The 13506-nt window shown below is 45.2% G+C and overlaps 1 protein-coding gene across 3 annotated transcripts in view; it reads left to right on the top strand.

Moving 5' to 3' along the window:
- miip (migration and invasion inhibitory protein) overlaps nt 1-2316 on the top strand; it is a 33104-nt gene extending 30788 nt beyond the window's left edge. For all 3 annotated transcript variants that reach the window (XM_072478164.1, XM_072478168.1, XM_072478163.1), the window contains exon 9: nt 7-2316. In XM_072478164.1, the coding sequence (XP_072334265.1) occupies nt 7-138 (132 nt within the window). In that variant the 3' untranslated portion in view covers nt 139-2316. The remainder of the gene's footprint in view (nt 1-6) is intronic.
- Nucleotides 2317-13506: the final 11190 nt, after the last annotated feature.

Here is a 13506-nt window from a genome sequence, read left to right as displayed (position 1 = left end):
TTCCAGAGTGCTGCTGCGTCTCGAGTGGCTGGAGGTACCAGGTCAGATGAGCTGCTGAGCCTTTCACGTTTGACAGGCTACCAGTTTCAGAGACTGAGACTGAACAGTCCTCATTCAACATCCTACCCCGTCTGTTAAAACCTGACAGCTAACGTAAACAGGGAGCTGATTCAGTGCCTGAACTTTGTTGCAATCCAAGGGATTTTAAAAGAAAATCAGTTTTTAATCTGTGGTTCGGAGATGGGCTGCATACAGTAACCATTGAAAACTCAAGTGAGGGTGGATCCGCTCTGTTAACACCCTTCAAAATCCTGGCTGTGCAAATTAACCCAGCTAAAAGTAAAAAGAATTGTGAATATTGGAATGCAGTTGGAACGGGGATAATACACAGCAAGCTAGTCGGCCTGTGTGAGGTCTTTTGGGTGTGACTAATCCTGACAAGTATGTTCAAGCTGGAAATTCCATTTGACTTATTTATTTGAATGTACTCTGAAAAAGGTGGTTACTGTAGCTGTATGTTTGAAATTGAATTGCACAATTAATGAAGTAACGATGGGGGGAAAAGAGAATGCTTCAACATGCACAATACATCCAGCAAGGCCAGAAAGATAAATGGCAGTGAAACGTTTGTTTCAGGATAAACCTTGCTGCCAAATAGTAACTTGTCAGATTGAGTTGCTGTGTATTTCTAGCAATGGTGTGGTCCTACATACCTCCCATATGGCAAGGCAGGATACAATAATAATGTGAAATGCAACCAGAGGATATCCAGTCAGATTATACTCATGATGTCTGTGTACAGGTGCTGAGAGCTCACTCTGTCTACAGTTCCTCCCAATATTGAAATATGATCTGTCCTGGAATCTGAAGTTATCGCTCATTCTTAATCAGTTTGTAATTGTATTCCTCTGAATCAGTGGGTGCAAGACTAGTAGAATTACTATTTACACATTTAAGCCAGGTTTCCAGTAAAGATTCAGGTGAATCTCTAGGAAGTTCCTGGCATTGTTGATTGTGCCAAGGCTTCCATGGAAAGAGAACATAGCTGGAATCGGAAGTTGTCACCAGTGAATCCGTGAGTGTGTCCCTGTTTGCCTGTGAGATAAACAAGGCAATCGTTCATTGCGTATGTGTGTCCACCATGTGGCTGTACTATAATATGTGCGCAGATGCCATTGACGGATATTAACCCTTCTGTGCTGCAAATGCAGGTCATTGATAGCAAGTGATCAAATGAGTTTGTGGCTGGGGAGATTTTCAAAGTTCATTTTCTTTTCTTTTGTGTTTTTCATCCACATTTTGTCAATGAGAAATCACTGATTGAATAATTTGAAACAGACGAAAGAGATGATTGCTGGTGAGTGGTGTGATTGGGAGTGCAGAGAGTGCATCAATGAGCAAATAGGAGTCCTGCGCCTACTCCTTGATTTTGCAGGGCTGTTGAAGAAACTATCAGCTAATGAGAAATCAAAGGAAATTCTGGGATGAAATGTGGGAGGCTGCTCTCCCACACCTGCCTGTTTGGAGCAATTTGAGCAATCACTCTGTCCAGCAACTGGACGAGAGGGACCGATGCCTACTGCTTAATCTTAGTCGCCCCAGGTGGAAGGCTGGAGGTAACATCTTTCCTCCTACCGTTTTGCTCAGTGATGACTTACTGTGGGTGGCGCAGTGGTTAGCCTTCTGTCCCATGGCAGCGAGGATCTGGGTTCGATCCTGGCTCCTGGTCGCTGTCCCTGTGGAGTTTGCACGTTCTCCCGGTGTCTGCGTGGGTCTCACCCCCACAACCCAAAGATGTGTAGGGTAGGTGGATTGGCCACGCCAAATTGCCCCTTAATTGGAATTATTATTTAAAAGTGATGACTTACTGTCGGAAGCAGCAGTGGATATGGCATGTTTGACGGGGTGTGGTCTGATTGACTGATCAGAGAGTATGTTTAGCTGCTGGTTTCTGCCTTTGATGTATGACTTTAGCCTATGACCTGTCTTTGTTTGAAATTGTAACTTGAATTTTACGTGCTTTAATTAATTTCTGTTTGCAGTGTTGTGATGTTCTGGCCTCTGGCTCAGTCCTGATATCTTTTACTGCAATCAATTTTGTACTCGTAACTTTCTCAATAAAACTCTTCTTTATGTTACTAGACAGTGAGCAGTCTCACTCTGAACATTGTGGTGCAGTATAAGGTTACCTGATGTGCCACACTCCAGGCCTTGCTCTAAGATGAAAAAAGAATGACAGTTTTTTTTTGTGATTTTGTAATCTCCGATTTCTTTCACATATATTTTGTAAATCCAATAAAATATTTTCAAAATATAGTTCTGTTGCAATGTAGGAAATGTGGCTACCAATTTGTGCACAGCATGGTCCCATAAACAGGAATTAAAATGACCAGATGATCAGTTGGTTGCAGAATAAATATTGATCAGGACACTGGGTAAACTCCCCAGGTCTTCCAGTAGTGCCACTTGATTTTTACATCCATCTGTTAGATCCGATGGGGCCTCAATTTAATATCTCAAGAAAGAGGTGCCCCTCCAACAGTGCAGCACTACTACCTCAGTAGTCTAATTGAATTGTGAGGCTAGATTATGACTCCGAAGCTCACGTGAATCATGAATCCCTGTTCTGACTCACTTCAGTCTACAACTATGACTGAGCTCACATGAAGAAAATAATAATGCAGAATTAGGCCATTTGGGCTTTTTTAGCAGCGCGCACAAACACGTTTTAATAACTCATCAGTTTATCACATTCTTGTATCAAAAGGTCTGAGTACTGAGGAAATCATTTTCTGTGTACTGAACTGGCGAATGGCTCTCCAGTGTGTGCACTGATATTTCATCAAACCAGTTGAGAATCTCTTCCCACACAGAGTAGACATTGCTCCAGTATGAATGTGTTGGTGTTTAAATCAGGCTATGTAAATCAAAACTAAAAGTGATTGGCTTCTGGGATGAATAAAGGTGACCCCTCTCCGGTATGAATAAAAGTGACTGGTCTCTGTCCAGTATGAATACAGTGGTGCAGTGGTTAGCACTGCTGCCTCACGGCACCGAGGACCCAGTTCACTTTAGCTGGCTTCACTTTCATAGAAAATAGGGGTGACACCATGGTTAGCACTGCTGCCACATGGCACTGAGGTCCCAGGTGCGATCCCGGCCCCGGGTCACTGTCCGTATGCAGTTGCATGTTCTCCCCATGTCTGTGTGGATCTCACCCCCACAACCCAAACATGTATGCAGCATAGGTGGATTGATCACAAATTGCCCCTTATTTGGAAAAAAACATTTTTAAAAAGAAAATAGCAGGAGGAGCCCATTTGGTCCTTTGAGCCTGTTCCACCATTCATTATGATCATGGCTGATCATCAAGTTCAATACCCTGATCCCACTTTCACTCTCTTTAGCCCCAAGAGCTATATCTAATTACTTTGACAAAATGCTTTGACAAAGAGTCATCCAGACTCAAAACGTTAGCTCCCTATTCTCTCCACAGATGCTGTCAGACCTGCTGAGTGTCCAGTATTTTCTGTTTTGTGTTTCCGATTCCAGCATCTGCAATAATTTGTTTTTATATCAAATTACTTCTTGACATTACACAACGTTTTGGCTTCAATTACTTTCTGTGGTAGTGAATTCCACAGATTTACCACTCTGGGTGAAGAAAGTTCTCACCTCAGTCCTAAAATCCTCAAACTATGAGCCCCAGTTCTGGACACGCCCACCATTTTTCTGAATCTACCCTGTCTAATCCTGTTAGAATTTTGTAAGTTTCTATGAGATCCTCTTTCACTCTTCTAAATGCTAATGCATATAATCTTAACCAATTTAGTCTCCTCATATGACATCCCAGGAATCAACCTTCGCCTCACTCCTGCCATAGCAAGAACATCCTCAGATCAGGATACCAAAACTGCATACGCTGGACCCATAACTGGCCTTATTTAAGTTAAAATTACTAGTCTTCAACGCATTCTTGCCTTCCTCAAGATGAATGTGAAATTCAGATTATGATTGCTCCTACTCAGAGATGCCTTCACTTTGAGGTTATTATAGAATTTACAGTGCAGAAGGAGGCCATTCGGCTCACGTCTGCACCAGTCCTTGGAAAGAGCACCCTACTTAAGCCCACACTTCCACACTACCCCAGTAACCCACCTAACACTTTGGACACTAGGGCAATTTAGCATGGTCAATTCACCTAACCTGCACATGTTTAGATTGTGGGAGGAAGCCAGAGCACCCGGAAGAAAGCCACGCAGACACGGGGAGAAAATGCAAACTCCACACACAGTCACCCGAGGCCGGAATTGAACCCGGGTCCCTGGCTATGAGGCAGCAATGCTAACCACTGTGCCACCATGCCACATCTCATATCTAGTTGCACAATGCCTGGTCTAATAGAGTGTTCTTTAGTTGGCTCCAGAACGTGCTCTTCTAAGAAGTTATCCTGAAAATATTCTATGAACTCTGCATCTATGCTACCTTTATCAATCTGATTTTTCCGATATATATGTAGATTAAAATCCTCCATGATTATCTCCATACGTTGCTGACCAGCTCCCATCATCCCGTCTTTTGGGAGGTGGGGGCTGGATCCTGTTTGCAAACCTTCCATCTGCTACAGCTCTAGGTCTCTGCTCTCTTCAGAGCTGGAGTTCTGAACTCCGCTTGTTGGCTTTTGCAGCAAAATGGAATAATAATAATCTTTATTGTCACAAGTAGGCTTACATTAACACTGCAATTAAGTTACTGTGAAAAGCCCCTTGTCGCCACATCCCAGCACCTGTTCAGGTACACAGAGGGAGAATTCAGAATGTCCAATTCACCTAGCAGCATATCTTTCGGAACTTGTGGGGGGAACCCGGAGCAGGAAGGAACTTAAGCAAGGGGTCAGGAGGGCTAAAAGGGGTCACAAAAAGCCATTGGCAAATAGGGTTAAGGAAAATCCCAAGGCTTTATACAAGTACATAAAAAGCAAGAAGGTAGCCAGAGAAAGGGTTGGCCCACTGAAGGACAGGCAAGGGAATCTATGTGTGGAGCCAGAGGAAATGGGCGAGGTATTAAATGAATACTTTGCATCAATATTCACCAAAGAGAAGGAATTGGTGGATGGTGAGGCTGGAGCAGGGTGTGTAGATAGCCTGGGTCATATTGCGATCCAAAAAGATGAGGTGTTGGGCTTCTTGAGAAATATTAAGGCAGATAAGTCCCCAGGGCCTGATGGGATCTACCCAGAATACTGAAGGAGGCTAGAGAGGAAATTGCTGAGGCCTTGACAGAAATCTTTGGATCCTCACTGTCTTCAGGTGATGTCCCGGAGGACTGGAGAATAGCCAATGTTGTTCCTTTTGTCGTCTTTTAAAATCTTTCCTACTTCAAGACTGTGAAGAAAACAACTTTACAACTCTGTTTCGATAAAACTAACTTCGTCTTTATTGCCCAAAGTCTGCATGCAGTGTGGCAATAGGTTGAAGTGAGAGAGCAGTTAAGGCAAACTGCTAATTCTTCCTCAAACTTGCAAAGACATGGAGAAAACGTTCAAAATTTATACAAAAGCTGTATCATTTTACAAAAACAGACCTTGTTCAAAAATGTCAATACAGTCATAACTTCTGATCAAACATGTTGTCATGGAAAGACCCTGTATACTTATTTGCAGTATTTTGTCTTTAGAGGGTTTAAGACGTGGTCCTATTTTGTTTTTACCTCTGACCTCATGATGCCTTGACGCAGATGGACCTAGGTCATGAGAAGGTTGTGTTATTAGGACATTCCTAGATCGTGGCTTTGTTATCAGGTTTTACTAAGGTCAGGCACTATTTTCCCTCTTCTGGCCTTGTATGATACGATTATGTGGATTCTTAGCTTTGTCTAGTTTGTTAGGGTCTGGTCTTGGCACTAGCTGACACAGCTTTCTTATACATGGTTACATAAGTTGGCTATTTTTCCCATCATGCTATTGCTGAGTTTGTACACTTTCACACTTTGATTAAGAAGGGTAGCAAGGATAATCCAGGGAACTACAGGCCGGTGAGCCTTACATGTGGTAGGGAAATTACTGGAGAGAATTCTTCGAGACAGGATCTACTCCCATTTGGAAGCACATGGACATATTGGCGAGAGGCAGCATGGTTTTGTGAAAGGGAGGTCGTGTCTCACTAACTTGATAGAGTTTTTTGAAGAGGTCACAAAGATGATTGGTGCAGGTAGGGCAGTGGATGTTGTATCTATGGACTTCAGTAACGCCTTTGACAAGGTCCCTCATGGCAGACTGGTACAAAAGGTGAAGTCACACGGGATCAGGGGTGAGTTGGCAAGATGGCTACAGAACTGACTAGGTCATAGAAGGCAGAGAGTAGCAATGGAAGGGTGCTTTTCTGATTGGAGGGCTGTGACTACGGGTGTTCCCCAGGGATCAGTGCTGGGACCTTTGCTGTTCGTAGTATATATAAATGATTTGGAGGAAAATGTAACTGGTCTGATTAGTAAGTTTGCAGACGACACAATGGTTGGTGGAATTGCGGATAGCGATGAGGACTGTCAGAGGATACAGCAGGATTTAGATCATTTGAAGACTTGGGCGGAGAAATGGCAGATAGAGTTTAATCCAGACAAATGTGAGGTAATGTATTTTGGAAGTGTTATGGGTCCGGGTTTACAGAACCCCAAAGTGTTTCATGGAGTTCAACCAACACACAACTTTTAATAGATTGTGGTGTGGGAAGCACATGGCGTACTTTCCAGGTGTGATACAACAATTATGGACAAATGGTTTTTAAAACAAAACAATGTTTATTCTATGAACTTAAGTTAACCTTTTAGAAACAAACATTGAACATCTTAACACCCATTACTTCAAAGATAACCCCAAAATACGACAACACTAAATAATCCTTCAAACTGTTCATTTAAACATCCAAAAGACTTCAAACCTTCAAAAATAAGAACACACCAGGTTACATTCCATATATTTATAGTCCTTGATTTGCAGACATCAACAGACATGCTCTGTGTTTCTTCCTGCATCTCTCAGCAAAACACACAAACACTCCCAGCTGCCTCCTCAAACTGAAACCAAAAAGCAGAAGTGAGCTCAGCTCCCCCCCCCCCCCCTCTGACATCACTTCAGCAATATGATCAGCTCCATTTCTTAAAGGTACATTGCTTACATCCAGTTCTTAAAGGTACTCTCATATGACACCTCCCCCCAAGAAAAAAAACCCCATCAACTTCAAGATGGTTTCATTTTTCACCTTTGCACCATCAATTAAGAAATGCACACAGTAAAAACACTTTACCGGTTCAAAAAAACAAAACACGCAAACAGGTATAATAATATAGTCCATTCTTTTTTTTTTCGTTCTTCTTCCTCCAACCAAAATCCTTCCCGATTGACAGTCTCTTTGAACAAGAAAGTCTCTGCATGATCCATCCATTCCTCTACGCCTCTGCATTTCTCTTTAAAGTTAGATACTTCAGTTCAATCTGATCCCTTGCAATTCTCCAACACAGGAGTATACGGTTACCACAGCTTTCAGGCAGTCAGATGCATATTGAAACTCCGCTGTCCGTTGAAATTTTTTAATACGTTTCTTCAGCAAGTCAGTCAGTGGAGCAATCACGCTACAAAACTCTTGCACAAATGTTCGATCAAATCCACTCTTGCCACAAAATCGAATTATTTCCCGTTGCGCGAGGGTATCGGAAACTTCCCAATAACTTTCGTTTTCACATCCCGTGGGACCAATCGACCCTGACTGATTGTATGGCCAAGGAAAGTGACTTGGGCTTTTCCAAATTCACTTTTGTCTAGGTTTATCACCAAACCCGCCTCCAGAAGTCGATGAAATAACTCCATAAGATGTTTTAAATGTTCTTTCCATGTCTGGCTGAAAACTACCAGATCGCCGATATATACCGCACAATTGGGTAATCCTGAAACAACTGTATTAGTTAACCGTTGAAATGTGGCTGGGGTGTTTTTCATGCCAAATGGCATAACTTTGAATTGGTATATACCATCTGGAGTCACAAAAGCTGAAATCTCCTTCGCCCTTTCGGATAAAGGTACCTGCCAGTAACCTTTAAGTAAATCCAATTTGGAAATAAAAGTGTCCCACTTTCTCAATGCAATCCTCCAAACGTGAGATAGGATAAGAGTCCATTCTTGAAACTGCATTTACCTTTCTATAGTCCACACACAACCGTTGGGTACCGTTTGGTTTAGGTACCGTCACTATGGATGAGCTTCATTGGCCGCAACCCACTTCAATTATGCCATTTTTACGCATACTCTCAATCTCTTTGTTAACCTGTGCCAATTTTAAAGGGTCAAGTCTGTATGGATGTTGTTTGATTGGAACAGCATTTCCCACATCCTCATCATGTATAGCCATTTTAGTACTTCCCAATTTATCTCTACAAACTTGCCCATGTGATATCAATAACTCTTTCATGTCAGTTCGTTTTTCCTCTGGAAGATAAGTCAACAATTTATCCCAATTTTTAAGAACATCCTCATTTTCCAATTTAATTTGAGGTATGTCAAATTCACAGTCGTCTGGATTTGGTTCGTCACTTTGAGTTAGAATCATTAAAACCTCCTCCTTTTTCTCTTTCTTTTTGTTCTGCTGGGGCTATTCTTTCTTTTCTCCTTTCTTCTCTCTTTCTTTTTCCTCTCTCTTTCTTTTTCCTCTCTACATCTTTTGTATTCAGGCTGCTTTAATTCTTTCTCATGTTCCATTTGTTTAATTTGCAACAGAATTTTCACAATTTCCAATGAATCAAACGGTATTTCAGGCAACTCTAAATGCTTCACCACCGCCATAATTACCTCATCTTTTCGCATTTTGTCAGGTAATGTAAACGGCAATGTTTTTGCCAAATCTAACAGTCTACTTTTAGTCTCTGTCCGTGTGACCGTCTCCACCCCCAAAAACTTCTGATCCTCTGAAAGAGCCATTGTCCACAACACACTCCCCACTTAAACTAAAATACCACACCTGAAAAGCAACCACAATATGCTCACCCCTCGCTGTCTTTAAGTTCACAAAGCCAATCCAATAGATAGACTTTTATCCCGGACGAGCCTCCAATTGTTATGGGTCCGGGTTTACAGAACCCCAAAGTGTTTCATGGAGTTCAACCGACCCACAACTTTTAATAGATTGTGGTGTGGGAAGCACACGGCATACTTTCCAAGTGTGATACAGCAATTATGGACAAATGGTTTTTAAAACAAAACAATGTTTATTCTATGAACTTAAGTTAATCTTTTAAAAACAAACATTGAATATCTTTACACCCATTACTTCAAAGATAACCCCAAAAGACTGCAACACTAAATAATCCTTCAAACTGTTCCTTTAAACATCCAAAAGACTTCAAACCTTCAAAAATAAGAACACACCAGGTTACATTCAATATATTTATAGTCCTTATGCGGCCAATGAAGCTCATCCATAGTGACGGTACCTAAACCAGACGGTACCCAACGGTTGTGTGTGGACTATAGAAAGGTAAATGCAGTTTCAAGAATGGACTCTTATCCTATCTCACGATTGAAGACATCAACAGACCAGCTCTGTGATTCTTCATGCAGCTCTCAGCAAAACACACAGACACTCCCAGCTGCCTCCTCAAACATGAAACCAAAAAGCAGAAGTGAGCTCAGCTCCCCCCCTCCCCCCCCTGCCCCCCTCCCCCCCCCCCCCCCCCCCGGCCCACCCTCCCCCCCCACCCTCTGACATCACTTCAGTAATATGATCAGCTCCATTTCTTAAGGGTACATTGCTTACATCCATTTCTTAAAGGTACTCTCACATGACAGAAGGTCTAATGCAGATAGGGAATATACAGTGAATGGTAGAACCCTCAAGAGTATTGACGGTCAGAGAGATCTAGGTGTACAGATCCACAGGTCACTGAAAGGGGAACCACAGGTGGAGAAGGTAGTCAAGAAGGCATACGGCATGCTTGCCTTCATTGGCCGGGGCATTGAGTATAAGAATTGGCAAGTCATGTTGCAGCTGTATAGAACCTTAGTTAGGCTTGGAGTATAGTGTTCAATTCTGGTCGCTACACTACCAGAAGGATGTGGAGGCTTTAGAGAGGGTGCAGAAGAGATTTACCAGGATGTTGCCTGGTATGGAGGGCATTAGCTATGAGGAGCGGTTGAATAAACTTGGTTTGTTCTCACTGGAACGATGGAGATTGAGGGGCGACCTGATAGAGGTCTACAAAATTATGAGGGGCATAGACAGAGTGGATAGTCAGAGGTTTTTTTCCAGGGTAGAGGGGTCATTAACTAGGGGGCAGAGGTTTAACGTGCAAGGGGCAATGTTCAAAGGAGAAGTACGAGGCAATTGTTTTACCCGAGGGTAGTAGGTGCCTGGAACTCGCTGCCGAAGGAGGTGGTGGAAGCAAGGACGATAGTGACATTTAAGGGGCATCTTGACAAATACATGAATAGGATGGGAATCGAGGGATACGGACCCAGGAAGTGTAGAAGATTTTAGTTTAGCATGGTCAGCACAGGCTTGAAGGGCCGAAGGGCCTGTTCCTGTACTTTTCTTTGTTCTTTGTTCACCTGGAGGAAACCAGCGCAGACACGTAGAACGTGCAAACTCCGCACAGACAGTGACCCAAGCCGTGAATCGAACCTTTGACCCAGGAGCTGTGAAGCAACGGTGCTGTGAAGCAACGGTGCTAACACTGTGCTAATGTACCTGTGCCTGGTTGCTGGGTTGGCCCCGTTTGTGAGTGGCAGCTAGTGGTGGGAGCATGCGCACTGTGGGCCCGGCTCTGGTTGCCAGGTTACAGCGTCCTGGTGTTTAAAGATGGCGACCAGCTGGCGCCTGTTCCTATTGGTGCTAGCGACGGAGGTGGGCGGGGCCGGCCCGGAGTGGGAGGCGGGGCCTGGAGTCGAGCAAGGAGGTACAGATAGCGGAGGTGGAAACCCGGGCGGCGGCTGGCAGCCGGCACCCCCGAGTGAACAGGCCAAGCAGAACCTCAACTCTGGGGAAGGACCGAGAGAGCACCGTTTTCCCGGGGGACAGCCGGCTGCCTAAGGCCGCGGTCTGGGTTGGGGCAGCGGGGGTAAAATAGGCTGGGGAGTATTTACTGGCTGTCAGCCGCCATGTGTCTGCTGCTCCGTGTCTGCTGTCTGCAGATTAATGTCTGGTGTCTGCAGTGCAGTATCTGCTGCATAGTGTCAGCTGTCTGCAGCGTAGTGTCTTCTGCGTAGTGTGTGCTGTCTGCAGCATAATGTCTGGTGGTTAGCTGCTTTGTGTCTGCAGTATAATGTCTGCTGTGTTGTGTTTGCTGTTGTAGTGCAGTGTCTGCTGTATAGTGTCTGTTGTTTGCAACATAGTGTCTGGTGTCCTCCGCCTTGTGTCTGCTGATTGCAGTGCAGTGTCCATTGTCTGCAGTGTAGTGTCTGCTGTCTTCGCAGCGGGCAGCATGGTAGCATAGTGGTTCGCACAATTGCTTCACAGCTCCAGGGTCCCAGGTTCGATTCCCGGCTTGGGTAACTGCGGCGTCTACACTGGGTTTCATCCCAGTGCTCCGGTTTCCTTCCACAGTCCAAAGGTGCCATGCTAAATTGCCCTTAGTGTCCAAAATTGCCCTTAGTGTTGGGTGGGGTCACTGGGTTATGGGGATAGGGTGGAGGTGTGGGCTTGGTAGGGTGGTCTTTCAAAGAGCTGGTGCAGACTCGATGGGCCAAATGGCCTCCTTCTGCACTGTAAATTCTATGATTCAGCATAGTGTTGGCTGTCTGCTGCATAGTGTCTGGTGTCTGCTGCTTTGGGTCTGCTTTGTGTCTGGTGTCTGTTATTTTGTGTCCAGTGTCTGTTGCTTTGTCTCTGGTGTCTACTGCATAGTGTCTGGTGTCTGCTGCGTAGTGTCTGCCATCTAATGTATTGTGTCTGCTCCGTGGTGTCTGCTGTCTGCAGCATAGTGTCTGCTCCGTGGTGTCTGCTGTCTGCAGCATAGTGTCTGCTCCGTGGTGTCTGCTGTCTGCAGCATAGTGTCTGCTCCGTGGTGTCTGCTGTCTGCTGCATAGTGTCTGCTCCGTGGTGTCTGCTGTCTGCAGCATAGTGTCTGCTCCGTGGTGTCTGCTGTCTGCAGCATAGTGTCTGCTCCGTGGTGTCTGCTGTCTGCAGCATAGTGTCTGCTCCGTGGTGTCTGCTGTCTGCAGCATAGTGTCTGCTCCGTGGTGTCTGCTGTCTGCAGCATAGTGTCTGCTCCGTGGTGTCTGCTGTCTGCAGCATAATGTCTGCTGCGTGGTGTCTACAGCGCAGTGTCTGCTGCATGGTGTCTGCTGTGGCAGGGTGGTGTCTGCTGTCTGCAGCATAGTGTCTGCTGTGTGGTTCTGCTGTCTGCAGCATAATGTCTGCTGCATGGTGTCTGCAGTGTAGTGTCTGCTGTCTGCAGCATAGTGTCTGCTGTGTGGTTTTGCTGAGTGCAGCGTAGTGCCTGCTGTGTGGTGTCTGCTGTCAGCAGCGTCATGTCTGCCATCTGCGTATTGCCTGCCACCTGCTGCGTCGCGCCTGCTGCGTCGCGCCTGCCGTCTGCTCCTTTGTGTCTGCAGCGTAGAGTCTGCAGCATAGTGTATTACGTCTCCTATGTAGTGTCTGCTGCGTAGTGTCTGCTGCGTATTGTCTGCCATCTGCTGTGTAGTGTCTGCTGCATAGTGTCTGGTGTCTGCCGCATAGTGTCTGGTGTCTGCCGCATAGTGTCTGGTGTCTGCCGCATAGTGTCTGGTGTCTGCCGCATAGTGTCTGGTGTCTGCCGCATAGTGTCTGGTGTCTGCCGCATAGTGTCTGGTGTCTGCCGCATAGTGTCTGGTGTCTGCCGCATAGTGTCTGGTGTCTGCCGCGTAGTGTCTGGTGTCTGCCGCGTAGTGTCTGGTGTCTGCCGCGTAGTGTCTGGTGTCTGCCGCCTAGTGTCTGGTGTCTGCCGCCTAGTGTCTGCTGTCTGCTGCGTAGTGTCTGCAGCCTAGCATCTGTCGTCTGCTGCGTATTGTCTGCACCGTAGTGTCTGCAGCATAGATTGTTAAAAAATAAAGTTAGAGTACCCAATTCCTTTTTCCAATTAAAGGATAATTTAGCGTGGCCAATTCACCTACCCTGCACATCTTTTTGGGTTACAACACAAAGGCACTTTTTAAAAATTAGTTTATGGGATGTGGGCATCGCTGGTCAGGCCAGCATTTATTGCCTATTTCTATTTGTCCTTCAGAAGGTGGTAGTGAATTGCTTGTTGAAACCCTGCAGTGCCTGAGATGTATGTACACCCACGGGGCTGTTGGGAGTTCCAAGAATTTGACCCAGCGACAGTGAAGAATGGTGACATATTTCCAAGTCAGAATGGTGTGTGACTTGGAGGGGAAACTCCAGGTGGATGGGATTCCCAGGTATCTGCTGCTCTTGTCCTTCTAGATGGTAGTGGTCATGGGTTTGGAAGGTGCTGTCTAGGGAGCTTTGGCACGTTCGTGCAGTG

This window comes from Scyliorhinus torazame, chromosome 16 (assembly GCF_047496885.1).
Source record: "Scyliorhinus torazame isolate Kashiwa2021f chromosome 16, sScyTor2.1, whole genome shotgun sequence".
Classification (NCBI taxonomy): domain Eukaryota; kingdom Metazoa; phylum Chordata; class Chondrichthyes; order Carcharhiniformes; family Scyliorhinidae; genus Scyliorhinus; species Scyliorhinus torazame.
The sequence above is the reverse complement of the archived record's forward strand: the minus strand, read 5'-3'. Positions and strand labels throughout refer to the sequence as shown.